General features: G+C 45.1%; 2 protein-coding genes across 2 annotated transcripts; both read left to right on the top strand.

Moving 5' to 3' along the window:
* The first annotated feature begins 309 nt into the window (after positions 1-309).
* LOC131262441 (uncharacterized) lies at positions 310-2,474 on the top strand. The gene is made up of 2 exons (XM_058264447.1): positions 310-1,821; positions 2,418-2,474. The coding sequence occupies exons 1-2, from the start codon at positions 310-312 to the stop codon at positions 2,472-2,474; spliced, it is 1,569 nt and encodes a 522-aa protein (XP_058120430.1).
* A 505-nt stretch (positions 2,475-2,979) lies between these two features.
* LOC131272648 (luciferin 4-monooxygenase-like) lies at positions 2,980-4,984 on the top strand. Its single transcript, XM_058274469.1, has 3 exons — positions 2,980-3,108; positions 3,183-3,390; positions 3,503-4,984. Exons 1-3 carry the CDS (start codon positions 2,980-2,982, stop codon positions 4,795-4,797), a joined length of 1,632 nt encoding a protein of 543 aa, XP_058130452.1. The 3' UTR covers positions 4,798-4,984.
* The last annotated feature ends 14,742 nt before the right edge of the window (positions 4,985-19,726 follow it).

Genomic DNA, 19,726 nt, shown 5'->3' with positions numbered 1-19,726 from the left:
GAACTTTGACTTTCCTTTTCTATCTACCGCACCAGAGGCCTAGAATTTCCAGCATACAAATCCAAAATGTAATAATGTATCATCAAGGTTTTACCAGATTTAATAATCCTAGAACATGAAACGTTTGTGAATCATATGAATTGCTTTTGGTAACGATCCAACGTCAATTAGCTTGATTACTCCGGCGTCGGTTGACAGTTACATGAGCGCAGTAATTAAAATATCCATATAAATGTAACTTCAAATGAAGAATTTTCATTCAACTTGATCGTTAGTTCTGGTTTTTTCGCGTTCGGTGGAAGGTTGACGATGGAGGTGTATATCAAACTGTTTCTGCTAGCGGCATTGGTTACCAAAGGACAATCATTAGATGTCGTGAAAACCAAACAAGTCACCGAATATGTAAGAAATATAACCTTAGCAGTAAATGAAGGTTACCGTGGCACAGTAGTTTGTTGGATTCTGCAGTTCAGCTTGTCCTCGACCTCATCATTAGTGCAGAATTCACTTGCTCAAGACTTGTTTCTGGGTGAAGAAATGGTGCTACTGCAAGCAGATCTTTCGACAGAATATGAACCAACGTATTTGACGCCAACGGTGGTTGTGATTGTGATGGAACATTTGGACGAAATAGTAACTTATAGAATATTGGAGGCGTGGTTACTCGCGATACCATACCATTCGATAGTACTTATATTATTCAAAGCGAATGACTTGTCGCAGGTTCCGCTGGTAGCAAAAACACTCTTTTCACATGGTATACTTAATGTGATCATGATAGCGTACAACGTAGACGCAGTTTACACTTTCGATTATAACCCGGTTAGACCTACTTTACACGCTGGTTTTCCAACGGTGGAAAAAGTGCTGTACGACCGACTCTTCACGCTAGGACCAACGGAAGTGGATGCTGTGTACGTCGAAAACGTTTACACGTTTGAGTCCGGAAACGTTTCCGGGGAGGATATAATGCTTTTTAAGTTGTTCTTTGAATGGCTTGGAATTCGGTGTAACGTGATCAAATTGATTTGCAGTTTATCAGAGCCTCTTGTAAACTGTTTGCCTAGAGTTAGGTCAATCATACTTATGCCCCGGTTGTTTTACGCAAACCATTCTACCAGAATGGTCGATGGAATAGAAATGGTAAAATTAGCCATTCTTGCCCCACGCGGAGCCCCCATATCGATCAGCTCGATGGTTCTTAAGCCATTCTCACCAGGAGTGTGGATAGCTCTCTTGGCACTATGTCTATTATCATGTCTAGGGCATCATGCTGTTCCAAATCTGTTGCAAAACAATCTGTTCTCTCTTGCGTTGTTCGGTTTTGAGAAACGGAACCTACGCTTCACAGGACGATGTGAAAAACTGTTCGCTGTCGCCATGATCATCCTGTTGTTTCAGTTGAAATGTGCCTACGAAACGTTTGTTATTTCCTATGGCATCGAGCGACCGACGGAACCTGATCCTCGCACCATACGTGATCTAAAGGAGCGGAACATTCCATTGTTTATAAATAATCTAACATTCGATTTAGAAGCGTTTAATCTACCCTTGGATGGTGTTCAGTTAAAATTTGGTATTGTCGGGGAGCTGAACCGGTTATCAATTTTAAGCTTCCGTTACGAATTGGAACTGTTGGCCGTCGATATTGCGAATTTTGATCCAACGAATGGAAAACAACGGCTTGACTTCTTGGAGCAGACTTTTCCCGAAAGGTTAGCAGTCTTTGAATTCGAAATGAAATCTATCTACCAACATCATTTTGCAAAATTTCGGAGAACAGTGTTCGAGGCGGGACTACAACAAAGGTGGAGACAGATGGTAATCGTTGCTTTTCAAAGAATGCGACGTTTGAAGACCGAAGCCATAGATATTTTTGACAAAACCATCGTGAAAATGGAAAACCTCTGGCCATTCGCATGGTTTACCGCCATGCAATGGTTTGCATCTATTCTGGTTTTCATTTGCGAGTTGTTAACGTTTCGTGTGCTAAAGAGAAATCGATAGATGTTTTTAGCATTCCATTTATTTGATACAAGTTTGAAATAAATGTTTGTGATGATAGCTTAAGAATATTCATTGATCGTCAATTAACGTGGAACGCCAATGAGGGGGATGATTTCATGTGTTTGATGCATAAGTTTATGCTTGATTGTACGCTTGCGCCTTATCGGCGAATGAATGTTCTATCCAATAAATATTGCTTAATGCTTGACTGTGATTCATTGTTTCTGTTCCATTTATCCGATATTCTGGTTTTTCCTATATGATAGCAACAAATTGTAAAAAAGTTTCATTGATTGAAGGTATGAATTCAGCGTACAATTTCTTTAATGTGGCTTAAGTCGGAAGCTCAGAGTTTCATAGATGTTGAAAGATTTGCATTAACGTTGCTTGAGATTACATTTTTTTTACAGGGTTGGTTGTTTATTTCGCTTACAATACGAGATGGGGTATCACAGATTTCTGCTTGAGATTACATTTGTATCGGTCAAGCGCGAGTTGATACTCGTTTCCAAAATCGAGTGACAGTATAACTACTCGGCTAATAGTGGTATTAAAGGAACCTTAACGATTTAAGCTAGGTTGAAGAGCACTGACGTGAAGGGTTTGCCAACGGCTCGCCCCAGAACGCACACCACGCAACATCTAGTTTAGGGCGCAAACATGGCGATGTATGCTCGTTTTAATCATTGCATTCACGAACACACCGACGATCGCAGCGTCCACCTGGAAGGGGAGTTGAGAGGCGTCTTTAAACACGTCGTGCAAAAGCGTCGACCGTCTAGTCACGCATCGTTCGCGCAAGACATCGCAAGACGGTAGCGCCGCTTATCGCGCTCGTTGGTCCAAAACCGGTTTGGTCAGTTGTTTTGTTGTGCTTTCGGCCCATAGCCAGCGACATAGCCGGTCAAAGTACAGACCTCGTTCGAGTGGCGGCCTTTTCCTAGCTAGCATCAGTGTTGTCCCAAAAGCAGAATGCACACGAAGGCGGATGACCAGTACGTGCTATATGGAGGTCCGGACCCGATTGACCTGGACCGTTTCGGCTCGCTGGGCGAGGTCATCGTGGAAGAGCTAAGGCTGCGACCGGCGAACATTGGACTGGTACCCGGCATGCTTGTTATCTGATTTGCGACATTTCTCTATCGTTTCCACGGTTTTTCGCAACACTTTTCCAGATCGAACCCGTTACCGAGGAGGAGCTCAGCTATGGGCAGATCCTAGAGCATTCAGTCCGGTTGGCGCGCGGATTGGCCAAACTAGGCGTGGGGCAGACGGACAACGTGGCCATCTTCAGCCAGAACAGCCTCGAGTACTGCATCGCGATGTTTGGAAGTATTTTCGTCGGATCACCGTTGGCACTGCTCAATCCGGCCTATGTCGAGGGTAAGTGTTAATGTCAAGGGGTGCTAATCAGCCATTGCTGATGTGTGTGTGTGTGTGTGTGATTATCAGAAGAGTTCGTTCGATAAGGGCTAGCTGTACTTTCACGTTTTAGGGGAACTGAAGCACGCGATAGCGCTTGCAAAGCCAAAAGTCATCTTCATATCGCCGGACGTACTGGAGAAGCTGATGGGAGCGTTGCGGGCGATGCGGCTATCGGTGAAGGTGGTGCTTTGTGGCGAGCATCCGGCGGCCCGAACCTACCCGGAGGTGATCCCATATGCTACTCTACTAGCCAGTCCGCTCGAGGTTGAAGCCAGCTATCGTCCGGATCCGGTCGACAAGGCAAACCACGTGGCACTAATAGTCCTATCTTCAGGCACGACCGGACTACCCAAGGGTGTAGAGTTGACACATCAGAGCATCATCGCGACGATCGGACACTCCAAGGAGTCGGCCAAGATGCTGGATCTGCCAGACCAACTGGTAGCTCTCGCCGTGACTCCCCTGTTCCACGTGGTTGCCGGTGTCGGTCTGCTCAACATGGTCACCAATAACTGTCGGTGTGTGGTGATGCCCCGGTTCGATCCGGTCCTGTTCCTTCGCTGCATCGAGCACTACCGGGTGAACCTGATGACGCTCGTACCGCCACTGATGGTCTTCCTGGCGAAGCACCCGATGGTGGATGACTATGACACCAGCTCGCTTATGACACTGTTCTGCGGTGCGGCTCCCCTGAGTCGCGAAATCGAGGATCAGGTCCGGGAGCGGCTCGGTGTGGCCTTCATCCGGCAGGGGTACGGTATGAGCGAGACGACGCTCGGTGTGCTGATGCAGGATGGGTTCGAGAACAAGGCGGGAAGTGTCGGTAGGGTGCGCATGGGTCAGTGGGTGAAGGTGATCGATCCGGAGACGGGACGGGCACTCGGACCGAATCAGCGCGGTGAGCTGTGCCTCAAGGGATCGCTCATCATGAAGGGCTACGTTGGTCGGGAGCGTGCGATCGATGAGGACGGTTGGCTGCACACTGGTGACATCGCGTACTACGACGACGATCAGGAGTTCTTCATCGTTGACCGCATCAAAGAGCTGATCAAGTACAAGGGATTCCAGGTGCCGCCGGCCGAGCTGGAAGCGATTTTGCTTGAGCATCCACGCATCAGCGATGCGGCCGTCATCGGAGTGCCGGACGAGCGTGCCGGAGAGCTGCCGCTCGCGTTCGTGGTGAAGGAACACGGCGAACAGCTCACCGAGCGGGAGGTTATCGACTTTGTAGCCAGCAAGGTGTCCGAACAGAAGCGCCTGTACGGAGGCGTGCGGTTCGTGAGCGAAATACCAAAGACTGCCAGTGGGAAGATACTGCGACGGGAACTACGGGACTTGGTCAAAAACACCAAAGCTAAGCTGTAAATGAACGCTCAAGGAGTTGAATTGTAGGCGAAGATAACGGTTCTAGTCGGTTTAAGATGGTGGCTCTTCATTAAGGTGGAAGGAATAAAATGGATCAGAATGACGAGACTTAAATTAATGCTACGAATTTCTAGTAGTCATCGGGTACAGTTTTTCTCAGACGTGTTTGCGGTTTTGATTTTCTAAAAAGAATATAAGTTGGTGGAAAAAAGTATTGAAAGTGTTCTTTCCTTTCAACGTGTTTTCATCCATATTCGACAAGGCAGCGAAAATAAGTAGAAGTTTTCATAATATTTGTTTCTCGATTGATTTACTACCGTCAACAAATTGATCTATACAAATCGATTTGTTTTAAAATAGTTGACTAGGTTAATTATAACTAATTTGTGCTTCGCAAAAATCGCCTTTCGAAAAGTGGTTTTGGGGAGCAAACAAAGCGCTTGAAATTACAAAAACCCCGATTAAGGAAAGACGTAAAATTTAATCCATCCACACCAAACTTCAAAAGATCTATCCTAAACAGTATCAAAAGAATACTAGGATCAAAGAAAAGAACATATATTTTGTTTGAATAGTTCATGAAGGTAAAAGTCATTTGAAAATACGTAGAAGAGCAAGCGAAACAGGGGAAAAGAAATTTTGTCGAAAAAGCATTACTAATGGGATCCCAAGTTCGTGGGCAGAATGAACTAAGACAAAACATTGTTGAAAAGTTGTACCGAGCGCGAACGAGCTTTTGGTTTGTTTATCACGAGCTAAACGCGTTAGCTACTGTCTGTCTCTTTGAAAATGAACTGGACACGTTATTAATTGATTCCAGTTGCAACCGAGACGTTTCCTTTTTAATTATCCTGCGTCCTCGACCCCTCCTCCCCCAACCCTCTCGCCATCTCCGAAAAAATGTACCAAAACGCTTCGCTGCAAATGGATGAAATTTATTTTTGCGTGAATAAAAAGAGTCGTGCAAAAATTCCCCTAAAACCGAGCAGGAGATAGCGAAGTGGGGATGGCATGCGAATGAAGAAAACAAGTATCTGTCAGCGTGTGTCACTTCATTTGTCTCGCGCTCGCCTCTCGGTATCTATTTGTGTCACCATTTTTGCGAGGTATGCTCAAAATATGCTGCTCCACCCGGACCGGAGGGTGTGCTTCTTCGGGAGCCAGTTCTTGTTGGCTGTTCCGAGGACGCCAAAGGCAAAGGTAGGCCAAAAAAGTAAAACTAAATAAAACATGCAAACGGGGAAAACAAAAACCTTAAGTGGCAGGCCCGGAGATGGAAGCAATTAATATTTCTTCAACACTTTAATCTAACTCCGTCGGAGCGGAACGACTTTCCCGCAGGGAGGCGTGCCTACCGGGCCCCGAACTGGTCAGCAAACCGGCAACAACCGGTGGAAAGGCTAAATTTCCACGCACCAGCTGGCCCCGGCACTGGCTGAACGGTCCGGTACTTTGGGAAACGAGTTTCCCTGAAATGCGAAATAAACTTGCATTTGCGCACCGGAAACGCACCGAAAGCTGCAAACTTTCCAGCCCGGAGGATGGAAAACCCCCGTCCCCCACCCCTTCTCCGGTGTCGTGAACGTAGCAAAACTTCCACTTTCCGCCGCGAGCTGCACGAAAGCGTTGTGCGCGCATTGACAAGCGACCGGGGAACCATCTGGGGGTTTACGGGATGGAAATGGTTTGGAAATTTGTTTAGTGGCGAGTTATGCGAATGAATTTATTAATTACCAGCCTGGGCACGGGATGTTTTCACCGGCACACGGACGGTTTGACGCTTAATCTGGGGCGCGTATCTGATTTACAATTTCACCGACTGGTCGTCGGGAAACTCGTCGTACTTGGATGCTGGACGCGGTTGCTAAGTTGGCGATAGGAAATTGTCGACTTCTCGAAAGTAGCTGTAATCAAGCTGAAGCCATCAGCGGCGAGGATTGTAGGGAAAGGATTGGAAAGAACATTTCCGCAAACCCGCGCCGGAAGCCGGTGTAATGTGTGTGTGTGTGTGTTTGCTTGCGGTTGTCATAGAGAAGGAAACCGAAACATTCGTACTTGGGTTTTGTGACGAAAGTAGTGAAATTTTCGTCGCACGATCGTTATCTCGCGCCGCGGTTGCGGGCAGATTTTGCTCCGGGAGTCCGGTTTATCGCGTGAATTTGATTCAGCACGGCGGCTGCTGCTCGCCAGCAAAGCCTGGGAAAGCCCCGGTTTTCCCCCGAACCAGGGATGATATCTTTCTCACGTTGGTGCCTCCACCGGAGCCGCTCTGGTCCATTAGAGCGCTGGCGGAAACATCTGGTGAAATGACTTTTTAATTAAATGCCACCGGATTTGAGGAAGTTTTTTTTAATCCCACCCACTCATCCCTTCCCCCCCTTCAAGCTCCTCGCTTCCCACCGTGGCCAACAGTAATCAACACATCGGGAGTAAATGTTTCACCGCGTCGCTAGGTGAAAATAAATGACGTTGCCGGCGAGGGAAAAGGGGAAGAGAAAAAGATGTTAGGTAAAAATGTCATGTACCACGATTAATGACGTTTATTGCGGAAACCGCTCGGGTGCAGTTTCAAGCGAAGATTGTGCAACATGATTCACTTAGGAAGGCAGTTCTTTGCCGCGCCATGGATGGGATTTCTTCGCCGTTGAATTATATCTGGGACAGGAGCCATGAGTACTCTTCCTGATTGAAATGGTGCTGGAACAGGTTAATTTAGGAAGAGAATTGGATCCGTTCGAGTTCGAAAGAGTTGCACTTGTTTCACTCCAAAATCACCAGAGTGGAAGATATTTAGATTCAAAAGTTGAACCCCCAACAGCCGCCATTAAGCGTCGGAAGATCGCACCACATAAGAGTAAAACATTTATAGATCTACAAACAAATGATCTCCGTTACATTTGTTGCTTGGTATGCGGGAGGTACGCTTCGTCAAGATTGGATCCACCAATTGGCTAGAGCCAACCAGCACGGGTTAGCACCACTCGAAATTCGCGCGTAAAACGCAAATCGTTCGAAAAGAAAAGCTTTTAAATTTTATCGCTTCGATTTGGTTGGCGCTGGCGAGGAAACTTCGCGCTCGCCCGCCTGAAAGATGTCCGCGGTTCGGTAAACGCGTCTTTGGGAGTGAAGTTTGTGCAACCGCAGTTTTTAAATCGTTACGAACTACGAACGGAAGCGTGCGGACTGCGGGGCTCGTGCAAGTCGTGAACGCATGCGGGGCGCATTAGAACATAGCAAAAATCATAAAAATGATAATAAAATAAAAGCAATAACACCGAAGTGGCTCGTGGCTGCCATTCGACCCCGAACGTTGGAGGGCCGAAGGACACCGGGAGCGGTCGGTGGGCACGAGACGAACGGGTTGATTCTGTCGTTGCGACAGATCCGCGCTGGTCCATTTTATGCTTCAGCCGTGCCGTCTTACCGTACCCTGATTCTGGTGGCAGTTTTGGCGTTCCTTTTCTCGAATGTCGCTCCACTGCTCGAAATTCCATTCAGCGGAATGGACGCTATTCGCTAGCAGCAACAGAAGAGAACACAACAAAGTAGTAATCGTCATTGGTTTGGTGGATGGAAATGAAATTTTGAAAATCATTTCAAACTAGAACCATCACAGGGACTGACAGAGCCCTTCCCACCATCGTAGGAGGGCAGGAGTTTGGTGGAGGCTGCAAAATAAATATCTGCCCATCTACAAGCAATACACCATCAAATAGCCATTCGCTTAGTGCGGCCCCGAAGGTTATGGCCGGAGACATCTTGGGCGGCAGTGACAAGTTAAGCTGCGGAGACGAGCTGTGGATGTTTTTAAAGGCGACATTAAACGCATTCCAGCGGATGCTTATCCGTTGTTCTCATTTTGGTTGTTCCGCTGGGAGCAGGAAAGGAGTTGGAGTGGTTTTCATCACCCGTCGAAAGCAATAGCTAAACAAACAATCGCAAACAAATAAAAACAGTTTTGTACCAGAACTATTGACTGTGTGGAAGGAGTTCTTCATTCAAATTCTAGAAAAACTTATTCCAGTTTATTTTCTACTGTGTGGATAGGCAAGTTGGGCTTGGAATGCAATTAAAATAGTTCAGAGGACTCATCGGCATCGTTTGAAAAGCATTTATTTGAAATGCCGTAATAACTGGATGATTGTTTCAGAGAAAATTTTCATCATGAAATCAATCTGAAAGCTTCATTGTACAACCCACATAGAATGTGGTGGCTAAAAGGACGATTTTATCTCGAAAGACCTAATAAACGTGATGGCGGGAGGTGCTGAAAAAGCATCTCATCAACAACGGTTAATGTTCCAAATTTGTTGAACATTACAACAGCTATAAGTTGAACATGGTAATCGCCCTTTTACAATCGCTAGCATATTCACTCAAAAGGGGGACCTGACCGAAAGGAAAAACTTATTTTCCCGGCTATAACACATGGTGTAACATGGGAAACGGCGTTACAACTCGTTCGCTAACCTCACTTACCTTCGTTTTCTGCCATGCTTGGGTCAGTTTGGAGGAGTGTGCTAACCATCAGCTGTTCCCTTTGGAATCGGATTTCCGGAAATCCTTGAATCCGGTTCAGGTTACGCTGTTTATCGGGATGTGTGAAAACCGTAAGCCTGTTCAAGGTGGTGAAAGACCTGAAGTAGGTGTAACAAGCAGACCGCTCTTGCGATCTCTCGAGTGGGCTTGGTATTTGTGCAAAAGTTTTCTGCATGTATTTAGTACTTTACTTGTTTGTTTGCATACCTGAGAGTTTTGAGTGAAATAATAATGAAGTGTGAATAGTTGTGTTTATGTTATCGTATAATTACTTGCATACATTTTTTACATTTTGATAAACGTGGAAACGTGTTTACATGTGAACGAAATTTTAATCCGATTTTCATCTCGCTCTCATTATTTTACAATCCAATTGGCGAAAAAATCGAAAAAAGCCTCCAGCTTAACCAGTGCTTCCGTTTGTTATTGGACTTTGGGGAATTGGGGCTTCAATTCTCAGAACGATTTATTCAAGAGGATTCGATTTTTGGTTCCTCAACGTAATTTATTCCCTGGCATGAATTGAGATTAATTTTGCGATGAAGTTTTTGTTCTTGTATCATCTCGTTCATGGAATGCGCTCAGTAATATGTTTATTTGTTCTGCTAGTAGCCTGCTATCGATTCCATAGATGATGATATGTGATTTACATAACGCGTTGCCGAACGCAAGCTTTTAAATCTGTATCTCTTTTTCTTGTATCCATTTGAATAAATTCACCCACTTAACGGTTAAGAACTGCTGCGCCTCCACAAACCTGCATCGATCCCGGTTGAAAGCGAATAAAACAACGTATGAAAGTAAATAGATATAAGTTTTCAATAAAATGTATTGATTGTATTTTTGGAAAATCGCTCCAAATCGGCCTTCGACTCACCGGTAGAGGAAATGATGGGAAAAAATGTTACCGCTGCGCTTGCCACAGTATGGCGCACGCTTTGCCTTACGGCTCTGGTTCCTCAAAGGGGCCGTAACTCGGTCGAGCGTGGCGGTTCCGTTCCTTGGATGCCATGGTTCACGTCGCAGGAGTCGGCTTTCGAAATCAAATACCAACCGATTTACTTCATCTTCCATCCCGGTTCTATATTCGTTTTCGGCTGCGGCGATTCGAGTGTGTTTGTTTGTGTTGATCATTTTTTCCTCCGTTTCTCTATCGGCTGCGAGTAAATTGCAGTGTTTTCGCAGCGAACCACCCGAATCATGCTGAATCGAGCGGCGGAATCAGGAAACCGGAAGTTGCTACCGTTTGATAGGGAAGCCCTCGCCCCGGATTCATCCCTTTTCGTTCACCTTGTGCCTCGGCCGGCGGTTGGTTGTTTGTGTTTGGGCTACATTTTTACACAGATTTTATTTTATTTATACAGCAGTTATTTTATGCTCCGTTTCGGGCCGGGAACGACGGGAGCGTGGCATCCGGATCCCTTTCCGCCCCGCTCGGCAAGCAATCGACTTCACGTATGTGCATCGCAATCCTGCGCAATGCATCGCTGGTTCTTCGAGATCCTGCCGGGGCACAATTCACCCGGGGATGTTTGTTTCCGCGCCGTTTCCACGGCGGAAAAGGTTGCACCGGTACTCGATTTTATTTCTTTCGGAGCGAAACATTTTATTCACCTTTCAGCTTTCCGCTTGCATCTCGCATTCCGCGCAAGGTTACGGTTTATAGCGTTATAAAGATCCGTATCGGTTGTGCCGGAGAGACAACGTGCGATGGGCATCTCCATTTCGAGAGATATGGCAACTGCTAGAAGTCTTACACGTTGGCACTGTGGAACGACGAAAGCGGGAGACTGTGTGTATGGAAAAATGGAATGAAAAATATCATTTCGGTAGCAGAAATTAGTCCCCAGATGGTCGCTCCGGATGCGTCTCTGTTTTTCTCCGGATGCGTCTCTGCTTTGCTTTTGGAAAGTGGAATAAAAATATTTCTTCCCTCACGGTGGAATGTATGATGAACGTCTTTTTGAAGTCAGCACTCTTTTATGGTAGGAAGGTAAGATAGAAGGATTGTATGAGATTTTTCTCAGATATCTTAAACGATAGGAACTTTTGTAGATCAGCCAAAGAGTGGTAGAATGTAGGTAGATTTTATGAGTTTTTGTTGCAATTTTGAGAGAATCATTTTGGGTTAATTTAAACTTTTAGTTTTTCGTTAAAAGTTCGTTTTTGTAACATTTTAACCCAGGGGTTGGCAACGTCCGGCCTGCGGGCCATATCTAAACCCGCCAACTGATATTATCCGGGCCCGTAAGCAAATTTTAATACTTCGTACCAAAAACATGTCTCAATGTTTTTTTTCACGTTTGTTTTCTTCTCAAAATTATAGATTAAAATTGTAGAACGAGCTGAAAACAAAATAAAAATTCATCAAAAATGAGTACGAAAATGTTTAAAATGTTTATCGAAAAAATTTGTAATATTTTATCCTTCACCCCTTTTTTGTAACTGTAATATTTAACAAGCTATACGTACTATTTTACAATTAATACTCCATTCTAAAGAGTACTACGTTGAAAACTTTAAATCATCGTTTACGGTATCCGGCCCGCGCTTTCGGTTTCTTTTTAATCATCTGGCCCTTTTTGGAAATGTATGCCTACCCCTAGTTCGACCCAAGAAGGTCGCTTATGTAACAAAAATATAATTTTAATTGCATGTCAAATAAAAACAAGTAAAGTTTTCAATGTATCAAAAATCAAACGTTGAATAGAAAGAATGCCACTGACCATTTATGAAATAATAAAAGGGAAAAAAGAATCGACTTATTGATGATTGAAATCGAATGATGGCTAGAAGAAGCATGGGGGAAGCAATTTTTTCACGGACTGTTTTAATTGGGTGATAATTCATTATCCAAAACCTTGCTGATCATTCGTCTTCAATTATTGGACGCATGAAAGCTGCTCAAAGATAGCTTCTCAAATTTTTATTTCATTTTCATCCGTTAACACCGACCAACACCAAATAAGCCACCGATTGCTTAGCAAATTAGCGATGCGTCCGACGGATAAGTGGCCGGGCTGTGCCACTTATCCGATTTCCGGTCGATCGCTGCCGAATCCTGGCGGCGTGTCGACCGAAAGTGATTCCGCGAATGCTTCCGTGCGATCAACCGTGCGCGTTCAATATTATTCATCACACTTTTACCACCCACTTTGGCGCCACCGCGCGCGATAGTGGGCCGGGGAAAAAATAATTGGATTATGGAAATTTTTGGAAAACTCGGGGTGGAGGCTTGGGGCCTGCGGTTCGAGATCGATCGTGCGCGTGCCTTTTTCGATAAGTGTATTGCACCTCTGTGGGATTTCCGGGAGGTTTAGGGAGGGGTGAATGGGCGGCAGTTGGTTGTTTGTTTTCACAACGTGGGGGAAATTTTCGACAGCACAAGGACGCGATGATGGGTGTGAAGCGTTCGGAAGCATTGAATTTGCCTCCACTGATCGTTGTGGTGGTGGTGGCGATTGCTTTCACTGTGGCACCGTTACTGTTGCGGGGGAGGGGTTTGGCAAATTTGACCGCGGCCGAGGGGAATGAAGTGACCATTTATCATCGCAGGCAGTTTGTGCACTCGTGTACTATCGACACGAACCAAGGGATCCGCTTTTTCTGTCCGTTTTAAAAAGGCTGCTGCGTTGCCTGAAAGGATTCTGGATTGTTCACGATATCAGAACACAACCGCAGCAGTAGCGTGTTGCTGGTGGAAAACTCGGAAACTGGATGCATTCTACCTCGGCACTCGGTATTGGTGACCGCTTCGATGGTGAAGGTTTTTTCCGTTTCGTTTTTTGTTTGTTTGTTGTCTATTTGGGATTCATCCGTTGCTTACCGCTGGGCCGGGGTTTGGTTGGAACAACAACCGTTCCTTTCCGCGCCACTGATTCAGCCATTTTGAAGAATGAATCCATCGTTCCAGTGACTGTTTTGTCCGATATTGAACGGTGGAGAAGAGAGTTTTACAATTTGGTGACGCGCTGTTGTGGGTTTTGGATGGAATTGTTGTTTAGATTACTTTAGATAAAATTTAACTGAACGGAAATAATTCGGATGAGTGTGACGATTCCGGATTAGATCCTCAAGGGAATCCCTTGATGTGTAAATCATGTTTTTAGTTGACGATAACTCGGCTATGGGTTTCCATTTTGTCCTCCACGAATCAGCAGCGTTGTTCAGTGTGGCGAAGGACATTATTCACGGACACCGATGGACACCGTTGTGTCACCACCGTCAAGTGTAATTTATGTATTGCCCCGCCAGAATATGATGCTCGATAAACATCGCACACTAACACCACGGTGGGATTCCGCTTGAGAATAACCGAATTCGCGGCCGGATGTGTGCACACCGTGGAGCGAAAGGGTGTGAAAATAAAGTTTTTTTTTTTTGTAAAATAAAGCGCACATACACGAACACACATATAGTTTATACTCCACTGAAAGTGTGTATAAAATTCAATATTGGTGCAGATTGATGTCGTTCGATCAGTTCGCGTCATTAATCAAAATAATTTCAATTCATCTTCGGACATCCCATCACCGACGCGCGGGGCAAAACGCACGGCGATGGTGAGGTAGGTCGTGCAAGAGGTGAACTTAGTCAACATGAATTGTCCCCGTATCGCGCCGGACGCACTCGGAGGCGTGAAAGTTCCGTTGGGAATACTCTTAAAGCATTATAAATGAGGATCATTTGTAAAGATCAACACATTTTACCGGTTTGTAAAGTCGAAACCTTGGAAGCGATTGGTGATAAATCCATTGGTAGGGTACCACTTTCCAGCTGCGGGAAAGTTATGGCATTGCCAGCCAATAAGTAATCTATTATTTATATGGTGTTTAGGAATAAATTTTATATTTTATCATTAAGACGATTGAAACGCAACGAAATTGAGTTTCGAGCTGTAAGTTAAAATGACTTAAATTTAAATCAAAGTGAACTTCTCTCAAATAATCAATACAGTGGACGCTTAAAACTCACTTCATGGTAAAACATCATGAAGCGCAAAGGTTTTAAGGTGTTAACGACGTATTGGAAGACTCTTCAGCATCCTTTAGAAGAATGACAACGTTTTATTATGCAGCATACATTGCGTCTATTGCTCCTATAATTACTCTTACCATTGGTGCCACCAAATGTTGCCTTGGGCTGGTCGGCCATAGAGGGACGAAGTTATGACCTCTTGTGCAATCCAAAGGTGCCATTAGAGATGACACACCTCAAGGACCTACCGGCACTCCGACTGAAACGAGTTCGTGAGAGGTTGAAGCAGCTGTTTGCCAGACATAAAATCGTCATCCTCAAACATCATCATGCTCAGCATCAACGGCCAACTCGACGTCGCATAACGACTGCAATCGGCAACAACGACCGTTGGTCTGGGATGTGTTAATCGAAGCGCCGGTTGGCCGAGTCGAGACGTGAACAATTGAAGTGGCAGCCGGGCAGCATCGAAGCGGTGTTTAGGTGTTCAACGCTGGCTCGAAATGTTTCCCTTCGGAGGAAGATGTACCCCGGTTCCACGGGCCTGACGAAGGACTGGGGGAGGGTCCAGAGAATGGTTTAATTGTCGAATAATTTGCCGCTACCGGTTTCACCGGAGCGTTCGGTTTGATTACACGGATAAATGGCACACACAATTGTGACAGTTTATTGCCGGAAAATTGAGTCTTACCTTCAACCGGGCGGTCGGGCGAGAACATTGCGTAAGGTTCGGCGCATCCGGTTCGGGGTGGTAAGAAGGCACACAATTGTATCCGGTCACCAGTTGGGCCGGTAGGGTCGCGTTCTCTGGCTCACTTCCGGCCAGTGACAGTTGGGTCTGTCGGAATCAGCCTGCCGCGCGGGAAATTCCAACGGGTTGGCCGTGCTGCTGCTTCCGAGCCAGGGTCACGGTTGTGCCAGCGTTCTCTTGACCAATTTTCACCTGATAAATATCTATTTCCCAGCCCCAGTAAGGTGACTGTTGCAGCATAATCCGCGTGTCGAACAGAGCGAAACGGTGACGTACATTCCACAACGGCAATGGTTGGATAAAAATCGAGCAAAAACAATGCGAATTGCGGAGGCAAAAGGGTTGGCTGGGGCGGAAAACTCGCGAGCACGGTGAAAAGCACAATTATCACACCCGTTATCGTCACCATCGCATCCGACGCGGCGAGGTGTGCATTCTGTATGAATAATATTTCTCGCCTGAATTGAACCTGAAGTGCCGGTTGGCGCATGAATGTTGCAGGAAGCCGCGTTGTGCCGGGCTTGGGAGTGTGAAAACTCGTTTTTTTTGCGTGGCATTTTCCAACCAGTTCTGCTTCACTTTTATTTCAACACTTTTCGCGTTTGTTCAATGGTGCATTTAAGGCATTTTGGATGAATTTAGAATGAGCAGCTGGCGAGCTGAACATCGTTTCGTACGTGTAGTTGTGCTCGTGCTTCGTGGGAAAATATTATTAGCTTCCGATTATTATGAGGTGAGCCTCAGTTTTCCACACATCACATGTTGTTGCAGGAAAATGACCTAAAAAGGTACCATGCGAATGTAGGTCGCCATCGTACAGCTTAAGTTCTTGATTAATAAGTTGTTTAATTTTAATGCTATAATTATCGTTTAGAAGATAGTTGCATAACCTGGTTAGGGGCTGCCTGGTTTCGCTCGGTGTTGAAGAAAAACAAATTTTCCTTTAACGACATTCAGATGGATGCACAGATGGCATTGAACGAGAAACATTTCAACAGATCCGTCCCAATTTCACTGCGTTATGCAACACTGAGCAGTGGGTACTTGTGTAACCCAAGCCCAACCGATAATACTACCAAACTGCGACGTTCCCATTTTGCCAGGGCGATACAAATGCTTCATCAATCGTCCGGATCTCACACCGAGGGTCGCGCCCAGATCGTGGCCGGATCGTGAAACTACGATAAATGGAATCCGTTGCCCTGACAGGTTCATCCCACTGGAGAGGTGGAGCTTTTCTTCGATTTCGTTACGCCGTTTTACCGTTTAGGGGGTTTTCCTCGATGATAGTTTTGTATTGAGGTGCAGCGGAGACAAGAAAGCTGAAGAAATGGGTTGTGCTCGGATGAGGAAGTGGAGGAAAACCAGCTACATGATCACATTTCGTTATGAATGATACTTTCAAGTTCGATTTCGTATCCATTCATTCGTTGGTAACGCGTTGTTACAAGAAAAATATCCAGTTTTGTAAAATTTTATGTGTTTAGAAAGTAATTTTTCTAGTGAAAAATCAATGATTTTATATTTTGTTTGCATTACGTAACTATGTTTTAGTTTAAAGAACAGGAAGAAAATAACAAGTACAAACTCTTTACTATGTTGAAAGAAGAACTAACATAACCGGATAAATTTAAACTTATGATATCTTCATCGCACGATGCTTATGGAAGCAGTACAATCTTCCCATCATCAACGATAAATGGACCGGCAAGGAAGCAAGAAAGAAATCTAAAATATTCTCCTTTAACCCAAAATGCACCGAAGATGAAAGTGGTGCACTGAATCTTAAACCATTGCCAAGGATTGCCAGCTTGAAAAAATGAGAAATAGGAAAGAGATCCAAGAAAAATGGAAGTAAACCGAAAGCGAAATAAATCTATGATATATTTATGGACGTTTCAATCGACGTACAATGTATCGGAACGGAGGCGGCAAGGGCAGGGTCGAGATGATCGGCGAGCTTGTTGGAAAACCTGTCACAAGCAGAGCACTTTGCCGGACGCAACGGGGTGGATGTGCGAGGCGATGATTGCGGCCATCGGTTTACCGTGGTGGTGCGCCGGAAAATGGCAGGAACGCATTGCACGGGGAATTCAATTTATATCCCGTATCGGTAGTTTTTATCTTAATCCACCGAGCGGACGCTTTTGACTGGTGTTTGTGGGAATTTCCCACAGTAGTTTATCAACCAAACAACCAAAGGGGAGGGGGGGGGGGGGGGGGTGTTGGGGTGGGTGGGATGGTGCTCGAAGGCGACAGTGAAAAGAGAAAGTGTAGGACTAGGATGATCCTTCCTCCCGGGGTTCCGCTCCGGGCAACTCGGGGACGCTTCTGGTGCCGCCGCTAACCTGCGAACTTTGTTGAAATGGAATCGATGAAAACTCATACACCTCCATCCTTTTTCAAGATTCACGAGAGTCACTCGGAAGGTTTTTCTTCGCAGGAATCGAAGGGAAGAGTAAATAAACTGAACGCAACCACCGAGAGGACTGCGAGATAGAAGGTGGAAAAGCTACGAGAGTTCGGTTGAATGTGAAATTCATAATTTATTCATATTTCTTAAGCATTACAAGCGTCTCGCGAGTTTTGACCGAGCGTCGGGAGGTAGCGAATAGCGTAGAGGGAACGATTGGGCTGTCTTTGTACCTTCTTTTAAGGCGTTCTTTTTCCAAAAAGTTTTAAATGTTGTGTTTCTTGCCTTCGGGGCGGGTTAACTTACTTTGGAAAGATAAATGTGATAAAACAACCACGAAATTGATGAGGGTGTTTATGATGAAGCATTTCTGCACCTTGGCCGACCATCGGCTTTTGCGAGAATTTGTTGATGAAGTATCAAACAATCGCGAGGAAATTTTTTTTCGGAAAAAAAGCAAAGGAAAATGATAGCGAACGCTGAACTCGGAGATATTCTTACTAAAAGTGAACTAAAAGAAAGAAAGCACACATTGAACGAATTTCACATTGCGGAAATATAAAGTTTTCATTCTTACTATACCTTACATACCTTTTTGATTTGCATAATCCTTGATACTTTATCAAAGCAAAAAGAAAAAGTAATTTTATTTTATTTTATTTGTGGACGCGAAAATCCTTCCCAGTTGTTATTAAAAATGAACTTGTAACAAATATGTAGGCATTTTACCGGTTTGATTAAGGCGTACACATAATTTATAAAAAGTATTCAAGTGGGAGTTTAGAAGCAAAACACATTCCTAATCGTTTCAGTTTGCTACGCCACTAGGGTTGCCAAAGGTTACTCGTGAAATCATTAGACCTTCTGAGAGGTTAATGGCACGCTTTACCCCCAAACTAAGTGCTGTAAGACGATACTTTCACACTATTCACGTGGGCCCTATTAAGCACTCTCCCGTTTAATGGTGTTTCGTCAATCCTTGTAGTTGTGAGACGCGTGCGTCGATAAAGGCGAGCGGTATTTAATTACCGCTCCATCGGCAAACGGTTCCGGAAAACCGATTCGGACAAAACGATGTGTTTCGCGTGACCCAGTTTCCGTTGGATGAAACTTGTCTGGTGGAGCGATTAACCGAGAACAATCACTTTGACACGATTTAGTTATCGAATTATGTCGATTATACTTCGAAGCGGAGCAGCTGCGACGGACGAGTTCGTCTTGTGAGCGAACGCTCGGGACAGGATTGACACAAGAGCTACCGCTTCGCCATCCGCACGATACTTTAATCTCCGTTCGCACGTCTGGCGCCGAGTGCCACTTCCTCGGCACAAGTGTGGCATTAATTGGCAAACGGCTATTCGAAGTCCGTGTAATGGGCCATTTTCCACGGCGAGAAAATAATACCTACAAGCAGCTGGGTGGGGGGATGTAATTAAAATGCATTTTCCACTACAACTAATGCATGGCCAGAGCGATGGCCTCATAACAGTAATGCACAATTTGATTACAAATCGCCCCGCTCAAGGGGCTGACACGCAGGTCCCAGGCAGGGAGGAAAATCAATTCCGACTAGAAGACTTCCCCACTGCAGTTCTGCGAATAGACTTTCCACCATGTCACAGAACCGTTCGACCACCGTGCACCTTCGGTGGCAACTGCTCCATCCCGCTCCCGGTGGTGACTGTGATCGAAATCGTTCGAAAACGCTGGCGTATCATAAAATGTATAATTGATAGACTTTCAGCAAATTTGCGGTGTACGGCATGGGAGTTTGGAGTTTCCGACCGGATACTAATCGTGTCCGTGCTGCGGCAACGAACCTGGCTCTGGCACCGCTTCGACCAGGTGCTGTTTTTTGGAAGTGGAACGGAAAATCGGACGATAGCAAACGGATTGGTGGAGGTTTGAGAAACTTTCTGAATAATCATTAGCCCAATATTTAGCTAAGCAAATTGCCGAGGTCAATCTCGCGCAACTAGCTGATTCATTGCACACAATTAAACGGTGTATGTGCTGGTAAAAGTGAGTGAACGAACGTGTAATTTGTATGAAAATAAAAGTACAGTGAGTTATTCTGGTCTTGTTTGCGATTTACTTCGTTACATTTCATTCTGTTGTTATCTGCGAAAAAGAGTGAATTTACTTGATTTAATAATAAAATATGGATGCCAACTACAATTGACTTCGCTTTACATAAAACATCTTGGAAATTGGGTTTAAATAAGTGTGTATTAATATAATAATACAGT

This window comes from Anopheles coustani, chromosome 3 (assembly GCF_943734705.1).
Source record: "Anopheles coustani chromosome 3, idAnoCousDA_361_x.2, whole genome shotgun sequence".
Lineage (NCBI taxonomy): Eukaryota > Metazoa > Arthropoda > Insecta > Diptera > Culicidae > Anopheles > Anopheles coustani.
This window is presented reverse-complemented; position numbering and strand designations above follow the sequence as displayed.

Excerpts from the sequence above, each read along its gene's own strand:
- LOC131262441 (XM_058264447.1), top strand. The coding sequence starts at position 310 with ATGGAGGTGTATATCAAACTGTTTCTGCTAGCGGCATTGGTTACCAAA. Across the intron at positions 1,822-2,417 it reads AACAAAGGTGGAGACAGATG|GGTTGGTTGTTTATTTCGCT; the intron begins GTAATCGTTGCT and ends TTTTTTTTACAG.
- LOC131272648 (XM_058274469.1), top strand. The coding sequence starts at position 2,980 with ATGCACACGAAGGCGGATGACCAGTACGTGCTATATGGAGGTCCGGAC. Across the intron at positions 3,109-3,182 it reads GACCGGCGAACATTGGACTG|ATCGAACCCGTTACCGAGGA; the intron begins GTACCCGGCATG and ends ACACTTTTCCAG. Across the intron at positions 3,391-3,502 it reads CAATCCGGCCTATGTCGAGG|GGGAACTGAAGCACGCGATA; the intron begins GTAAGTGTTAAT and ends TTCACGTTTTAG.